General features: G+C 44.6%; 1 protein-coding gene across 4 annotated transcripts; it reads left to right on the top strand.

Moving 5' to 3' along the window:
* The first annotated feature begins 384 nt into the window (after positions 1–384).
* On the top strand, positions 385–16106 carry zc3h13 (zinc finger CCCH-type containing 13). 4 transcript variants are annotated; one of them, XM_088074537.1, is made up of 20 exons: positions 385–561; positions 2145–2324; positions 2456–2559; positions 2757–2871; positions 3421–3547; positions 3694–3860; positions 4017–4165; positions 4974–5174; positions 5275–5430; positions 5791–6218; positions 6304–6798; positions 6881–7126; positions 7730–8204; positions 9025–9137; positions 10170–11393; positions 11575–12228; positions 12453–12596; positions 12781–12981; positions 13798–13961; positions 14681–16106. In XM_088074537.1, exons 2-20 carry the CDS (start codon positions 2154–2156, stop codon positions 14879–14881), a joined length of 5535 nt encoding a protein of 1844 aa, XP_087930663.1. In that variant the 5' UTR covers positions 385–561; positions 2145–2153; the 3' UTR covers positions 14882–16106. The 4 variants fall into 4 exon arrangements, with proteins under 4 accessions (XP_087930663.1, XP_087930665.1, XP_042368954.2 ...); XM_088074539.1 differs by having other exon boundaries at positions 386–561; positions 3421–3532; XM_042513020.2 differs by having other exon boundaries at positions 386–561; positions 9025–9221.
* The last annotated feature ends 17 nt before the right edge of the window (positions 16107–16123 follow it).

The following is a 16123-nucleotide window of genomic DNA, read 5'->3' as shown; positions in this document are numbered from 1 at the left end:
GTTTATTGTTCTAGAATTTGTGACGTTGAATGCAAACAACGATTATATTTTTTGTCTGTCGTATTTTCTTTCCAAAATATATTATAAAAATTAATCGAATTATAAACAGTTTATTAAATGATCACCATAAACTATACTGACCACTAGTGGTCACAATACGTAACTACAAGCACAAAAACATTTCCGGTGAAAACTTTCAAAATAAGACACGATCAACAAACAATGTCTCTAAAAGTGAACTGAGTACTGACCGCGTCTATTACCACCGTTAAAATAAGTCATATTAATACACGTTTTTTAAATGAGAGATAGTGTTATCCTGATATGTGCATGGCGGAGCAGTCTGAGAGGCACTAAAAAATAAAAGCGCGAAGAAGGTACAAACTGCAAACCACCACCGAAGAAGAAGGACAGCTCCAGTATGATGCACACCCTCCGCCAATATGAAGGCACTCAGGGCAGTTTCTGCCTTAGATTTTAAAGAATAAGCCTTGTTATTTCTACAAGTGCTGAATCCACTACCTGGACTAAAGTAGATGCGACGCCGAATTAATATCTTGGGTAAGACGACTTTATTTATCCTCACAGTGTTTTAGCAGGCTCGCGACGAGAGGCGGCTTCAAGGCCCTCGCGCTAAGATAAAACATGAAGTCATTAGCTCCTTGGTTAACTAACTTTAGCATGAGCCTCCGTTCACTCGTTTCGTTTTTAGCTGTAAGAAGACAATATAAGTAACGCCAGTTGTTAACCGACTGATATTCTGATTATCACCAACACGATGTATGACTGTAAGACATGTAAACAATAGCAGTAAAGTCGCGTAGTTGCCTAAGAACTTAAGCTAACATGAAGCTAACACGCTAGAGGCTAAAACTAAGCTGCACAGACAACAACAGGCCGAGCCATTTGCATGTGTTTATGTTTTGAATATGTCGCTACAGAGAGCTGCAGGCAGCCGAGTCTAAACTTTATAGTCTTTCAAGAGAGCTGATACATTAAATTCATTTTATTAGTTGCAAAATAGGTTGCTAAAACCTGCAGCCCTGCACTCGGAATGAATGAATGAATGAATTCAGGGCTGGCAGTGCAACGCTGGCAGTGTTGCTACACAGCAAAGACATTTTTGTGGACCAAATTTAAAGAAACATTTTTTTGGGTTATTTGATCTTGACCGTTTAGTATGTTCAATAGTGATGGGAACAAAATTGGCTTGATTTATCACAAAACATCCGAAGAAGGCAATAAGCAACAAGAAATGGCCCAAAAAGTAGCAAGAAATTATTAAAAACTTATGAGAAAATCACTAGAAAGTAAGCATAAAAAGAGAAGTAAAAACAAGTAAGCCTTAAAACAAGGGGGAATTTTTTTTTTAAAAAAAATGCACATTTTTCTTTAACATACATATTACAATGTGTCATAATAGAATTATCGTTTTGTTGACATTTTTTGTGTGCAAGTTTCGGACATTTCTTGAAATGTTCACTGCCTTTTTACCAAGTTTTTTTTAAGAAAGAAATCAAAACAATTTCCTGTGGTTCCACAGGCTTAAATGCGTTTGAAAGGCATCTGAATGCAGCATAAAAGTGATGTTACACCACGTTTTAAAGGCTTTAACATGTTGCAATATCCAGAGTATTGCAGTAGGATATATTTCTGTATATTGCAATTTATTACCCTTTTTAAACTCTAGCCGATGCTCCCAAAGGAAAAATTTCTAATAAGATAAAGTTTTCCGTCTGTTTACCTTGGTTTGTTCACTTTTCTTTCAGCAGATTCAGTGAACAGAAAAAGCCATTGATTGTAGTATTGTAGTCAGCTAGAAAAGTTTATTTGTATTTGTAACGTTCATTGTTTATATAATTTTAAAACACTTTTATGTATCAGTTTGTGTATAGATACAATATTGTCACACAAAAGTAATGGTATCAATTCTTTCCCCTCCATCCTTAATATTAATGATATATTCTTGAAGAAGATGTCGATCAGTAACTGTTATTAACCTTCTTCCACAGCAAATATGGGACACTGACTTTATATAACTATTTATTTAACATCTCTGCTTATGTCTCCGTGTGTGTAGTGTTGTCCTGATGCAGATGATTACCTGCAGACATTTCATTAAGCATTGTTTGTCATTTTTCCAGTCCTGCAGAATGTCCAAGATCAGGCGGAAAGTAACAGTGGAGAATTCAAAAACCATATCTGATAGCAGCAGCAGCAGCAGCACCACGACGACCAGCAGCACCAGCAACCCCGCCGCCCCCTCCCGCCGGCCCAGTGTGTTCGAGAGACTCGGCCCCAGCACTGGGAGTAATGCTGCTGATGTATGTATAACATGTAATTCAAAATACTTTCATACTATTTTGTGGTCTGTGGTCATATTTGATACTGAACTTAGGATCCTCTCTGTATCTTTGTGATATTTCTCTCATTTTAGTTTGTTTCTGTCTTTCAGAGTCACTGTAGAAATTGGCTGAAGACCGGTAATTGCAGTTACGGCAACACTTGTCGCTACACACATGGAACTCAGCCACGAGGCAAAGGATTTAGCTTTAGTCGGTAAGATAGCTTTTTCTAGTTTTTACCCATTTCGGAAATCAGGCTTTCCATGTAAGGACTTTTGTGACGCATGACTCCTATAATTTTTTGTGCAGTTTTTAATTGAATTTTCTTTGTTGTTTATGGTCTGATCCACATCAAAGCATTACATTATTGGCCCATAAGTTTTGTGTAATTCTGTCTGTGTGATGGAGCAGGTCAGCCGAGAGACCCACAGGTGATCTGCGGGAGAGGATGAAGAATAAAAGACAGGATGTTGACCCAGAAAACTTGAAGCGAGACCTCGAAGAGCCCACATCCCCCGCAGCGAGAGTGAGTCCTCTGCTTCTTCACTCCCTCCTTTTTGAAGAAATAATCTATTTGTGACTGTGTGACTGATTTTAAATGAAGAAAAAGGGCTGTGGTGCCCCTGCTGACCGTGAATGTGAAGATAATTTGGACTCTGAATTATTTTTTTAAGCTGGAACTTCAACACATGTAGCTGCAGCAACGCCATACATGTTTCGAGGATTTTTAGGACATTTCTAGGAAGTTTTTTAGGATGTTTCCAGGATTTGAGGACATTGAAGGCTAAGCAAGAACCTCTGTTAAGGGTGCGGGGGATCCTCCACCGGCACTTTTTTGACAAACAAGCTCTATTTGTATGCCTTATGAATACTAAACAAAAAAGTACAAAAACAATTACCAGTGTGGATCACTGTATTTTTTTTGTGAATTAGAAAATGATTCCTTCTCTGGCACCCTATCTGGGGCCAAATCTGGCCTCAAGTTGAGAATCGCTGCTCTATACAATAAACACAGGATGTGATGCAACACGTGGATGTCATATTAATATCTGTGTGTGTCTGTACCCATCTACAGCAGAGAGATTCCTCCAGAGGCCGACACAGGGAAAAGGAGGATATAAAGATCACAAAGGAGCGCACCCCAGCCAGTGAAGAAGAGCCCACAGAGTGGGAAGCTAACCGTGAAGGTAAGCTCGTTCCAAGTAAGTGACCTGATGATTTTTTTTTACGTTCATTTGATTCTCTTATTTGGAAAGAACTAAATAACATCACTCAGGGTTTTGACCTGACAGATTTTAAAATTCGGACTTTCCTATAGAGGTCTCTTTTGTCGTGTTTTTACTTGAAGACTCAGATATCGGTGACTACGACTACGAGTTATCCCTGGAGATGAAACGCCAGAAGATTCAGCGTGAGCTGATGAAATTGGAGCAGGAGAACTTGGACAAGAGGGAGGAGATTGTCATCAAGAAAGATGAGACCCCCACCAAAACCAGAGCCGCTGTCGTGCCGAAAGTATGTAATTAGTCTCTGTTTGGATTTCAAAGAACAGAATGAGTTTTCAGCCTAAAAGTGCTCTCTTAAGTACCCCCTCCTCCAGCTCATTGACCCTACTGTCTGTCGGAGACTCTGATTTGAATTTCAACCTGATCTCTTGTCTCTGTCTCTCAGGCCTCCCCAGAGCCGATAAGTCAGAAAGATTCCCCGCCCTCCAGGAAGTCCAGCAGATCTCCAAAACATAAAAGTGGAACCAAAGGCCAAGGCTCTGGGAAGAAAGAGAAGAAGGCATCAGTGTCCTCTCCTGTCTCAGAATCTACCAGGTAGGACTCCAGTGCTGCTTTTCAACAGGCACGGGCCGGCTCTGTTTGGTTTGGCAGCCCAGTACAGCAGGGATTCACGTCTCAATAGCCACTTTTACACAGAGATCGCACAATAGGACCGCAACAAAGTCTCCCCTTTACACCGCCCCTGCACTTTTACTCAAAACATACTGACGTGTGTGTGTGAATAATCACTGCATCACAGCATCCTGCGATCAAAGGAGGCATGACACACAAGCGTTCGCCTCTCGCATAACAGATAACATATGCATCAGCAGCACCTTATAAACATAGGCATGCATAACACGTCATTAACAATCATTTACTGTCTCTGCTATATGGTGGCTGATCTCGTCCTCTGCTTGAAGGTTAAGGAGCTCCTGGACCTAATTCTTTTCTTAGTTTGCGGATATTTGTGGCTTTCTGCAATCAGACATTATATACTTACTAACAGTGTGATGTTCCCACCCTGAGAAAGCAGTGTAAATGCAGCTTACTATGACATGGCTACCTGCTTAAAGGTGTCTTAACTGATGAGGGCTTGCTTTGAGGGATGACATATAAAAGCAGCGAGCTAAAATCCCCAGTTCTTTCTGCAGGCTGTTTTTTGTGCTGTGGGCCAAAAGTGACTATTGAAAAAATGAAGTAGGAGTTGCGCTTGTTTTATAGTTGCATGGTGTCTTATAACTACTCACCAGATTTCAGTGAAATTTGTTCGAAAGTTAGACCATCTGGGAAACAAGAAGTCACTGAGAATTATTATATTTGAGGATGATGTGACTCGTGTGTTACATCCTGTTCCCTCCAGGCCTTCAAAAGCCAGCCACAGTAAGAAGAAAGGCCCCCGTACCCCCAGTCCTCCTCCCCCAGTCCCTCTGGACATCCCTGTGGTGGGGAAGAAACACAAAGGCAAACACAAAAACAAGGAGAAGTCTGAGGAGAAGCAGAAGGAGGCGAAAGATCGGGGGCGAGATACGGAAAAACACAAAGAGAAGAAGGAGAAACGCAGGTAAAGTTTGGATCTAAGTAATGGAATAGAAACTAATAATATGACTCTAGGATAGGATCCTTTTTTTTTTTTTTTTTAAACATCCCTGTGTTGTTTACAGGGACCGATCAGACAGTTCCCACAAGGCCAAGCGCTCAGTGACATCAGAGGAGCGTTCTGGTAGTGTGTCATCTCTCTCTAGAGGCACTTCACCTCCAGCCAGGAAGAAATCCGTCTCACCGAAAGCTTCGTCACATAAGGCCTCTCCTCCGCGCAGGTTAGCTTGTGAGCCTCTGAGAGGACGTTTAATCCCTACAAAATTAATGTACCAGGTCTTTGGTATTAGTTGGTAATGCTCATAACAGTGTAGTTTAACCCTTCAAAACCTGGATCGACATAATTTTCTTGTCCTGCTTTCAGATATTTAAACCTTTTAGCACTAAGCAAATTGGTACTACTTTTTCAAAAACATGGGAAAAAGGCAATGAGCAACTTCGAAATGAATGCTTTGCAAATTGCAAGAAAGTATAAGTTGCTCACTGCCTTTTGTCTATGTTTTAAAGAAATCAAGAATTTGCTCAGGTTTCAAAGGGTTAATCAGTAATTGCCAGGAAATAACTGTCCTATGTCACCGTAGGTCTCCCTCCCCTCCCCGCCATCAGCGCACTCCCACTCCGCCCCGCCACCACTCCCCCTCCTCCCACTCTGGTTCCTCTGCCCAGCGGCACTCTTCTTCTCCTCGTCGCCGGCGCTCGTCTTCTCCCACCTACCACCGCAGCGCAGCAGCCCAGGCCTCTGCCTCTTCCCCTCAGAGCTCTCGGCGCTCTCGCTCACCTCCCGCCTCCCACGACACCTCCTCGCCTCACCGGAGATCTGACAGATCAAGCCCCAGCCAGCGCCGCGACAGGAGCCGTGAGAGGAGCCGCGAGAGGAGCCGTGAGAGGAGCCGCGACAGGAGCCGCGAGAGGAGCCGTGAGAGGAGCCGCGGGAGGAGCCGTGAGAGGAGCCGTGGTGAAAGAGAGAGGAGTCCGCCTGCCCAGGAGCGCAGACATGAGCGCAGAGATGGTAACTTATTGCTCAAGTACTGTGTTGTGAATTTTAAATTATTCCTTTGACGAGTTGTTAAGCTTTGTGTCGTTTTTTCAAATAGAAAGCCGCAGCAAGAGAGATAAGGACAGCTTCCGCGACGACCGGGACTACGACTCTGAACAGGTTTCATCTCGGGACACTCGTGACGACAGAGAGAACAGAGATGCTCGTGAGCGACGGGACGCCCGCGACCGAGGAAGGGAAACAACCAGAGACTCCCGTGACCACCGAGACAACAGGGACGTAAAGGACTCCAGAGAGAGCAGGACGGACACCCGCTCCAGCCGAGAGTCGCTGGAGCGTCGTGACCGCGAACGGGAACGAGAGAGGGACCGGGAGAAGGAGAGGGATAAGGACAGAGAGCGGGAGAAGGACAGAGACAGGGAGAGGACTGACAGCCACAGGAAGGAGGAGCCGGCGCAAGATGACAGGAGTTATGGGAGAGGACATGGACGTGAGGATGGAGGGAGAACTGATGGAAGGACGGAGAACAGGACAGACAGAGCTGAGAGGAACGGGCGAGGGAGAGGGCGTGCTAATGAAACATCTGAAAAAGGCAAGAACTGACTTTACTTTTGTAACCACTGCATCTTTACTCGCGGTGTCTCTTTTTGAAATCATCTTTTATCTCCTCTCAGGCTCAAACAGAAACTCCCGGGGTTCCCAAATGGAAAGCAGCCACGACAACTGGGAGTCACGGAGCAGTGCAGCACGTGAACGGAGCACGGAGAGGAGCACAGATCGCAGTGCAACCGAAAGAAGCTCTGAGAGGGGTTCAGACCGAGATCGCTACGAGGAGAGGCGAGGGGAGCAGGCCAGAGACTCCTCATACGACAGGAGGGGAGGGCACAGTGAGCGGGATCGCAGAGACAACCGAGATAGAGGTGGGGGTTACGATTTGCCTCGTCTTATTTTAATCAAAGAGCATTTAGATCAGTGAAACTCAACTCATGGCCCTGCAACCATTTTCTAATTCACAATAAAAAAAAAGATTCTTACTGGGAATTGTTTTTGTAATTTTAATATACACAAGGTGTCAAAGTGCATAAAACAGCATCAAAATAGATCTTGGTTATCCAGAAAAAATGCCAGTGGAGGATCCCCTGCACCCCCTGACGGAGCCCCTAATGTCCCAAAATCCTAGAAATGTCCTAAAATCCCAGAAAAGTCCCCAAATCCAAAAAACATTGTTAAGTCATAGAAATGTCCTTAAATCTTAGAAACACCTTTTAAGTCCTAGAAATGTCCCAAAATCTGAGAAAAGTCCCAAATCCTACAAACTTCCTAAAATCCTAGAAATGTCCTTACATTTTAGAAACATCCTGAAGTCCTAGAAATGTCCTCACATCCCCTGGCCCCTGGCCTCCTGTCATTTTGCAAAAGTGGCCCTCAAGCAAAGCAAGCTGAGTATCCCTGCTGTGGAGCGCACTTTTTGACAGTTTATTTGAAATTTGTCTGGCTAACCTTTTTAACTTCTTTCTCTCCAGATCAAAGAGCCGCCTCCCCAAATAGATACCAGAGATCAGAGGAGTCTGAGAGGGACGACAGGAGGGACGAGCGCCGGACAGACAGAGCAGATGACAGACGAGACGACAGGACCCGCGATAGGGAGCGAGAGAGGGACAGAGAGCGGGAGAGAGAAAAAGAAAAGAGGGAAAGGGAGCGAGAGAAGGAGGCAGAGAGGGACAGGGCCAGGGAGAGGGAGAGGGAGCGGGAGCGTGAGAGGGAGAGAGAGCGGGAGAGGGAAAGGGAGCGCGAGGAGCGTGAGAGAGAGCGGGAGGAGCGTGAGAGGGAGAGGGAGAGAAAGGAGCGGGAAAGGGAGAAAGAGAGGGAGCAGCGGGAGCGAGAGAGGCAGCGGGAATGGGAGGAGCGAGAGAGGGGAAGAGAGGAAAGGAGGGAGAGGAGAGATGACTCCAGGGACGACCGCTCCGTCAGAGACGCCCGGGATGACCGCAAGACGAGGCATGTACCAGCTTATTCACATTATTCTCAAGTTTTCATCACCATCACACATATGATTTACCTCTACTGTACTCCACCACAGCAGTGAAAATAAAGAGTAATAATAATCTTTATTTCTGTAGTGCTTTTCTAAACCAGAGTTACAAAGTGCCTCACAATACAGCACAAAACGATATATTAAATAACAAGGTGAAAGAACATCATTCGCCAAAATATTTGTTCATTCATATTTGGTTTATTTGCTCATTTCAGTGTATACTTTCTAAAACAATAACAAAAAAAATGATATACATACAAATATGATATATACACATCTATATACATAGATACATACATCTTCATACACACATATACACATGCATCCATGCAGACACATAATCATACACACATGCTAACATAAACTCATACATTAGTGACATTTTACTGTACATACTTGCACATGCAAACACATACATATACACACTTTTATACATATTATGCACAGTTATACAAATGTCGGTCTGTACAGGAGGGTTTTTAAAAACGTTTAAACTGAGGAACTGACTCGACTGATTTGATGTTAATGGGAAGTTTCTTCTACAGCTTTGGAGCTAAAATGGTTAAAGCAGGATCCCCCATTTTATTAAGTCTACATCGTGGTACTCAAACTGGATATTAATACACAAAGTAAATGAGTTAACGAGGGTTACCTCTGAAAAATACAGAAGCATTTTATCCATTGAAACACAGTGATTATGTTGACATGCAGGAACAGATGTGCTGGTTCGCAGAGGCATACAAGAGCAAGGCGTTAATTCGATTAACTTTCCTCTCCTTTTAGTCGTAAGAGGCCCAGGGTGGAGAGCAGCCCCAGCCCCCGAGGCTCGCCTAAGCGAGCCGCTCGGGACCTCAGTCCGGCAGACAGCGACGGCTACAACAGCGCAGAAGAGAAAAGTGAGCGCCCGATTGGCCGAGGGCAGGCCAAGCTCCACCCACAGCCCCTCCTCCCCAGCCCAGTGTGTCCGCCTCCATCTGACAGTAGGGAAATTCTTTTTGCAAGGACACACTCCTGTTTACTGGGAAATGCACCTCCTGTATACAGCAGGCACACTCTTTGTGAAAGGGAAATACACTGTTAACAGGATTCCCAGTTATTGAAAACCTGGAAAAGTCATGGAATTTCATAATCACATTTTCCAGGCCTAGGAAAGTCAGGGAACTAGTAAAAATCATTGAAAGTTTTGGGAAAATCATGGAAATGTATTGTGTGTAAAAAATTAAATTACATTAATGTTACACAACGGTCAATATATTTTCTGTAGCTGACGCAATAAGATGGCTCTAATATACCTGTTAGAACTTAATGATTATGTTTTTGTTGACTTGTTCATCATGAAAGTTTCTTCTTTTTCTCCCTGAGTTCGGCTTCTCCCTTGTCTGCCCACCAGGCATGTCAAATCATGGCTGAATTTGAAGTTTTTAGTGATTTATTTTCCTTTTTGAAAAAACTTTGGCTACTTTTTTTCCCCCTGTTTTGGTGATTCCTTAGAAAACTTCAAACTTGAGGCATTTTTTTGGCTTTTTCTTAATTTTTTTAAAGGCATGTTTTCTTTAAAAATTGCAAAAGTGAAACCATTTATAGTAGACAGAAACTGTAAAAACAGAAATGGTTGGACTTCAAATCTCCAGCGGCTTTTGAACATGTCAGGGAGGATAGAGAAAAATATGTTCGAATAGTTTGAATCGTCTTTGAAACCCTTTGGGCAAGAGGGGAAAGAAAAAACATATTTCAGGTCATGAAAAAGTCATGGAAAGGTTGTGAAATTTTCTCCGTGACAGTGTGTGAGAACTCAGTGTTAATCATGTTAAAATTCCCTCCATGAAGAGCCTCAAAATATGGCCCAAAAATTACACAAAGAGACATTTAGTTTTCAAAACTTTATTTGACATTGATGCCTAAAGCGTTCTGTGCCTGTTTCTGTGCAGGTGCAGACAAGCATCGTCTGCTGAGCCAGGTGGTGCGGCCCCAGGAGCCCTTGCTACGCTCTCCGCCGAGGAATGCTCAGTGTGATGAGAAGCCAAGTCACTGGAAGGATGAGGAACGTAGAGGAGCCGGGGACAAAAGGGACCCACGCAGCCGCCACGAGGACATGGAGCCTCGTGGGGAGCGGAGTAGAGGAGGTGACAGACGAGGCGAGCACCTCACAGACACCGCATCTGACTCACGCAGCAGAGGTAGAGACCAGCGAGAGATCACGCCGCCTCCCTCTTCAGCCCTCGCCACTGGTGGCGAAGAAAGAGACACCGCTGGCTCCCAGTCCCACGAGGAGGGCAAAAAGAAGAAGTCGCAGAGGAAGGGCTTGAAGAAGGGTCGCAAAGAAGAGGAGGTGGTGGCTGGTGCAGGAGATCGTTTCAACCCAGAGCCTCCAGCCGGCGGTCCTACAGATGGACCTCCACCGCTACACTCGCCCAGGAAAGGAGCAAAGAAGAAGGCGCTTGACCGAAAGAGGAAACGGTCACGAGAAGGAGAGTCAGATGTGTCTGATGAGGAGTCATCGGCCCCTCAGCCACACAACAAAAGGAAGAGAGGACCGCGGACGCCACCGCCCTCGATGAGGCCTGATCATCGTGGAAGCAACGCAGAGCCGTCCCCGCTGTCCAAGATGGACAACTTCAGCGACTGGTCAGATGAGGAGGTCACAGACCGAGGAGGAGGACTACTGGAAACACCGCTGGCTCCTGCTGACAGGGCTCCTGCTGAGCCTCACAGGAGAGGCGGTGGTCCCAGAGTGGGCAGGGACAGGGAGCGGTGCAATCCGCCTCCCATCGCCCCTCTGCTCTCCCAGGATCCTCCGCTACTGCTGCAGACTCTGACCCCGCAGCCCCTCATGTCCCAGCCGCTGCTCCGCAAACCTCCCCCGGAGCAGACGCGCAGCAGCAGCATGGGGAGCAACCAGAGCCGCACGTCATCCAGACGCCTGCGGTCACCGTCCAACGAGTCAGCGCATCGAGACGACCCGCAAGGTCCACGACCACGCCGGGGCAGGCTGCAGGGCGCCAACTCTCGGGACCGAGAGAGAGAAAGAGAACGAGAGAGGGAGAGAGAGAGGGAGCGGGAGAGGCCCGTCGTGAGTGAACCTCCAGGGGCCGAGAGGAAGTCACGGATCGACCAGCTGAGGAGAGGAGAGCCAAGCCGCAGCACTTCCTCAGGTACATAAACACTCACTCTCTCAACCTTCTGTAAAAACTACTGCCAGAGACAAAATTAACCCTTTAAAACCTGAGCAAATGAGGTCTGAGCTAAGTACCTAATGTCCTGGTGGCCCCCATGCACAGCAAGTAAGAACAAGAACTCTGATCCTAACTGATGTCTGTCTCTGTTTTCTTTCAGACCGTCAGGATTCCCGCAGCCACAGCTCGAGGCGCAGCTCTCCTGACTCTGAGAGACAAGCCCCGTCCAGGTCCCGCGCCGGCTCCTACGACAGCCGAGAGCGAGAGAGAGACAGGGAGCCGTTTGAGCGGGATCGAGACCGAAAGGACCTGCGACCTCAGCAGCAGACGCAGCAGCAGCAGCCCCTGCTCCTCCAGCAGCCGCTACAACAACAGAGAGACTGGGAGCCCGAACCTAGAGACTGGCCGAGCAGGGGACGGGAGCCCCTTCTGATGCGTCCTGGACGTGAACCTCTCCTGAGGGAGCGGGACATCAGGGACAGGGATCGCTTACTCCCTGAAGGACTCATTCAGCAGCATGAACGGGAGAGAGAGCGAGACGTCAGAGGGGACAGAGGCGGCGATCGAGAGAGGGAGAGGATGATGATGATGATGGACCTGCCTCCCCACGCGGACCCCAGGGCCCCAGGACGAGGGGACCTGAGGGGGGATATGAGAGGAGACCTGCGAGGGGACATGATGAGACAGGAGAGGAGTGACTATGAGCCTCTGCTGCCGAGGGAAGCTTTCAGTCCTCCAGAGCCGGAGAAACCGAGCAACAGTCACCATCTGATGGGAGAGCAACGGGAGCTGGAGAAGACGGACAGCATCGACGGTAAGAAGATCCAAACACCGACGCTTGATTTCTAAACTTCCAACATGAAATATCCTAAAATCCTTGAAATATCTTTAAGTCTGAGAAATGTCCCAAATTTCTGGAAATATGCTAAAATCCTAGAAACGTTTTGAAAACAGAGAAATGTCCTAAAATCCAAGAAACTTCCTAAAATCCTTCATCAACAAGGTTTTGAAGAAATCTTTTATGTGCTGTGTTCTCAGGAGACGATGACGGGAAAGAGGACGACGGCCAATCAGTGGCGTCTGTGGGAGAGGAATATGAACCGATCAGTGATGATGAGCTGGATGAAATTCTGGCTGACAGTCAGAAAAAAGAGGACCAGCAGGACGAAGAGAAAATTACAGGTACCAGGAAAAACCATGGAAATGTTGTGTACATTCATTTATTATTCTTTTATTTTGAAAAAATATTCTGCTTGACTGCTGAAATCTGAGAGATCTGAAATTCATAAGCTCTGTGAAGACTCAAGATATTCTTAATAAAATTTAAAAAAAAAGATTATTAAGAAGGAATGCCATGTGTTTCCAGGTCCTCTGGACGTCATAGATGTGGACTGGTCCAGCCTGATGCCCAAACAGAAGCAGGAGCCCCGGGCAGCGGGGGCAGCGCTGCTGCGCTTCACCCCAGGGGCCGTGCTCCTCAGGGCGGGCATCTCCAAGAGACTCGCTGGTCCTGAGCTCCTGGAGCAGGTCAGAGAGGTGTGCAAGTCCGAGCTGGACGACCCCAAAGGTGAGCGTGGTGACATCATCGAACCCTAAGGTTACATTGTATGTAATAAGGTAAATAAGCCAAGTTAGCCCTATGTGCTAATGTGGGCGAACTCTGCAAAATAACTTAAAAAATGTGTTTTTGCTGACTGTAGATCTCAATCAAAAGCCAGAGACTGTGTTGTATTAATTCATTTGGAACCTGAGCAAATTGTTTTGTTTTTGTTTTTTTTTTTCAAAAAGGAAGGGAAGGGCAATGAGCAACTTCAAAAGACATGGCTCAAAAATAAGCAAGAAATTAGTAAAAAAAAAAATATGTACACTTTTTTATTATATAAAATAATTGTAAATATATAATTAGAATAATTATAAATATAATTTCCTTAACATTTTTTCCTTGTTTATTTTATTTTATTTTTTTAGCTGTAACAACTGTCAGTCATGGTGAAAAATCCTCTTTTTTTGTGTTTTAATGACTTATTAAAACCAAACTTATCAGAAAAACAGACACTTGAACAAACATCAACCAAAAAATAACCGTTAAACTTGAAGAATCGAGTTTAGCAATAGGCGAGGTAAGAGGCATTATGTTTTCAGGTTTTCCATCCGTCCGCTCCGTTCTCATGAATGCGATATCTCATGAACATCTTGAGGGAATTTCTTCAAATTTGGCACAATTGTCCACATGAACTTCAGGATGAACTGATTAGAATTTGGTGGTCAAGTGTCAAGGTTGCTGTTATTTTAACATCAGTGCTTTTTTCTTTTTTGCTTTCCTTTTGTTTGCTTTTTTGTGCTATCCATACGTCTAAAACTATGTCCACATTTATGTTTCTAGATGCCGACAAGCTGTTTGAGCACGACCTCGGCGCCCTGAACATGGCAGCCCTGAACAGGCGGGTGGAGAGGGCAGGTTTACTGAGGAACCTCGGGCCCTGCTGCAAGGCCCTGTGTGCCCGCAGGGATTTTGCCATCCGCCGGCAGCTGTTGAAAAATGACAAGGTAGATGTCATCCAGTCACTGATAAGACAATAAATTTCATTCTGCAGTTACTGTGGAGACTTTATAACTGTAATGGTAAAAACAGGGTTTCCCACAGATCCTTAAAAAGTCTTAAAAGGCATTCTATTCATAAATCTATTTTTTTTAAAAAGGCATCAATTTGTGTTAAAATGTCCAAAATCAATCTTTCAAAACTCTAACTTTCATAAAAATGCCAAGACATTGGGGGTAGGATATTTTTTCTGACGTAGCATCTCAAAAATCGTAAGATCCCAAAATAATTGGTAATTTAAAAAAAAAAAAAAAGTTTCTATGAGATATTTAAAAGAAGATATAAAGAAAAATAATGGGACATCATGAACTTTCTGAGCAGCAGTAATGTTGTGATGACTAATTTATTGCTTCTGTTGTTATTGCTAAATTTGATATGATTTGTGAAAAAAGAAATAAATACAGAAAGGCTGGCCCTTTGTATCTACAGTAGCTTTCGTTATAAGTAAGAAAGTTGCTGGTATTTTTTCCTCTTCCTGCACCTGTTTGTTCTTGGAATGTGTAGAAGTATAATGAGAAAGTTCATCATGGGTTTTTGTTTCTGTTTTGTAAATTATACACTGAAATGTACAAATAAACCAAATATGAATGAATAAATAGATTTAACTTTGTTTAAGCTGTAGGAATACTTCAAAAGACACACGTTTAAATCGACTTCTCCTCTCCAGGGCCTGACCAAGCAGTACCCCACTACGCCCGTGGTGGACAACGAGCTGCTGCAGATGAGCATGCGTCTCTTCAGAAGGACCATGGCCGGCCAGGCTTCAGGGCCAGAAAGGTCGGACGCAGCGCCGCCACCGGCAGCCGAGGTGGCTCCAGCTGAAAGCAGTAAGCTGAGCACAGCGCAGCCTGAAGTGTGTGTGTCCTGAGAGACGTGGGTTTTATGAGTCATGAAAACGTGTCCCCAAACCCTCCCTGACTCATTTCATTTCATACGTTTAATAATGACAGGTAATTAAGGAAAATTGTGACTCGCTTTACATGTTTTTCAATGATCTGCAAGTGCTGTGCCATAGACTACCGGACATTTAGCCTGTGGAGGTGAACCATGTATGAGAAACATGTTTTTTGTGCATTGCAGTGTTTTAGAGCAGCGATTTAATTGTCTCGTCCACCTACCTAACCAAGATCAGATGTTTTGTTCTGGTGTTCATTTGTTACTCCGACTGTGCATTAAAATGGTTAGATGTTGATTTCTGTAACGGGTCTTTTGCTTTGTATGAAGTGACTGTTCAGCCTTCAAAACACTCGATGTTTTTACTATTTTGTGTTTACATCAGACAAACAACACTGAAACATCCTGCAGGGACTTGAATGTTTCTCGTGAATAAGCACTGCCAAACTATTCCTCCATTGAATGTCATTTTCTTTTAAACTGTAAACATTATTGCTTCTTGCTTGATGTGTTTGTTTTGAATGGTTTGGCAATGTCTCCCTGAACTGAACTGAGCACACTATAGACTGCAGATCTGCAACACTGCCATGTGGAACTCCTCTCCTTAACCACTCCACATCCAAACAGGAGCCAAATAGGAAAAGACAATAGACTGCTTAGATTTTTAAAAATGACTGAAAGGATAATTAATTTGCTCCTGAGTCCCAATAAAAAGACTTGCACAGGTGGATAAAGTGAACCTCTTGGATGTGGTTGTATCAGTAGGTCAAAGTGACGCTTGAAAAGAGCAGGTGGTGCATGCTGTGAGGGCTTGGACACAAATTCAATGGACAAACAGCTAATAAAAGTGGGGGAAAAGGCTGTTATCCTCAACATGACACCTCCCGGCCGTGCAACTGTGACATGAAACCTGAGTGACATTAACATGGAGAAATTGGGCTCACATGTAGCTCACTATCTTCCTACTGCATATTTATTTTGTCTAGGGGAAAAGGTCAGTTTTGAGATGTGCAAGTTACCTGATTTAACTCTGTATTTTTATTTTTTTTACTGTAAAATAAATGTAGAATGCCATTTTTTATATTGTAATGACAGTTTGACACATGAGGACAGCTGGTGACCTGAAGGAATCCAGATGCAGTGTTAGCTTATAAAAAATAATTCAATAAACGAGCTGTGAGGACAGCTGATAGATACAACCATCTGCATTTTGAGG

Source organism: Plectropomus leopardus, chromosome 24 (assembly GCF_026936395.1).
Source record: "Plectropomus leopardus strain MGB_pleo_1.0 chromosome 24, ASM2693639v1, whole genome shotgun sequence".
Taxonomy (NCBI): Eukaryota; Metazoa; Chordata; class Actinopteri; order Perciformes; family Serranidae; genus Plectropomus; species Plectropomus leopardus.
The sequence above is the reverse complement of the archived record's forward strand: the minus strand, read 5'-3'. Positions and strand labels throughout refer to the sequence as shown.

Excerpts from the sequence above, each read along its gene's own strand:
- zc3h13 (XM_042513020.2), top strand. The coding sequence starts at position 2,154 with ATGTCCAAGATCAGGCGGAAAGTAACAGTGGAGAATTCAAAAACCATA. Across the intron at positions 2,560-2,756 it reads AAAGGATTTAGCTTTAGTCG|GTCAGCCGAGAGACCCACAG; the intron begins GTAAGATAGCTT and ends GTGATGGAGCAG. Across the intron at positions 3,548-3,693 it reads TGAAGGTAAGCTCGTTCCAA|ACTCAGATATCGGTGACTAC; the intron begins GTAAGTGACCTG and ends TTTTACTTGAAG.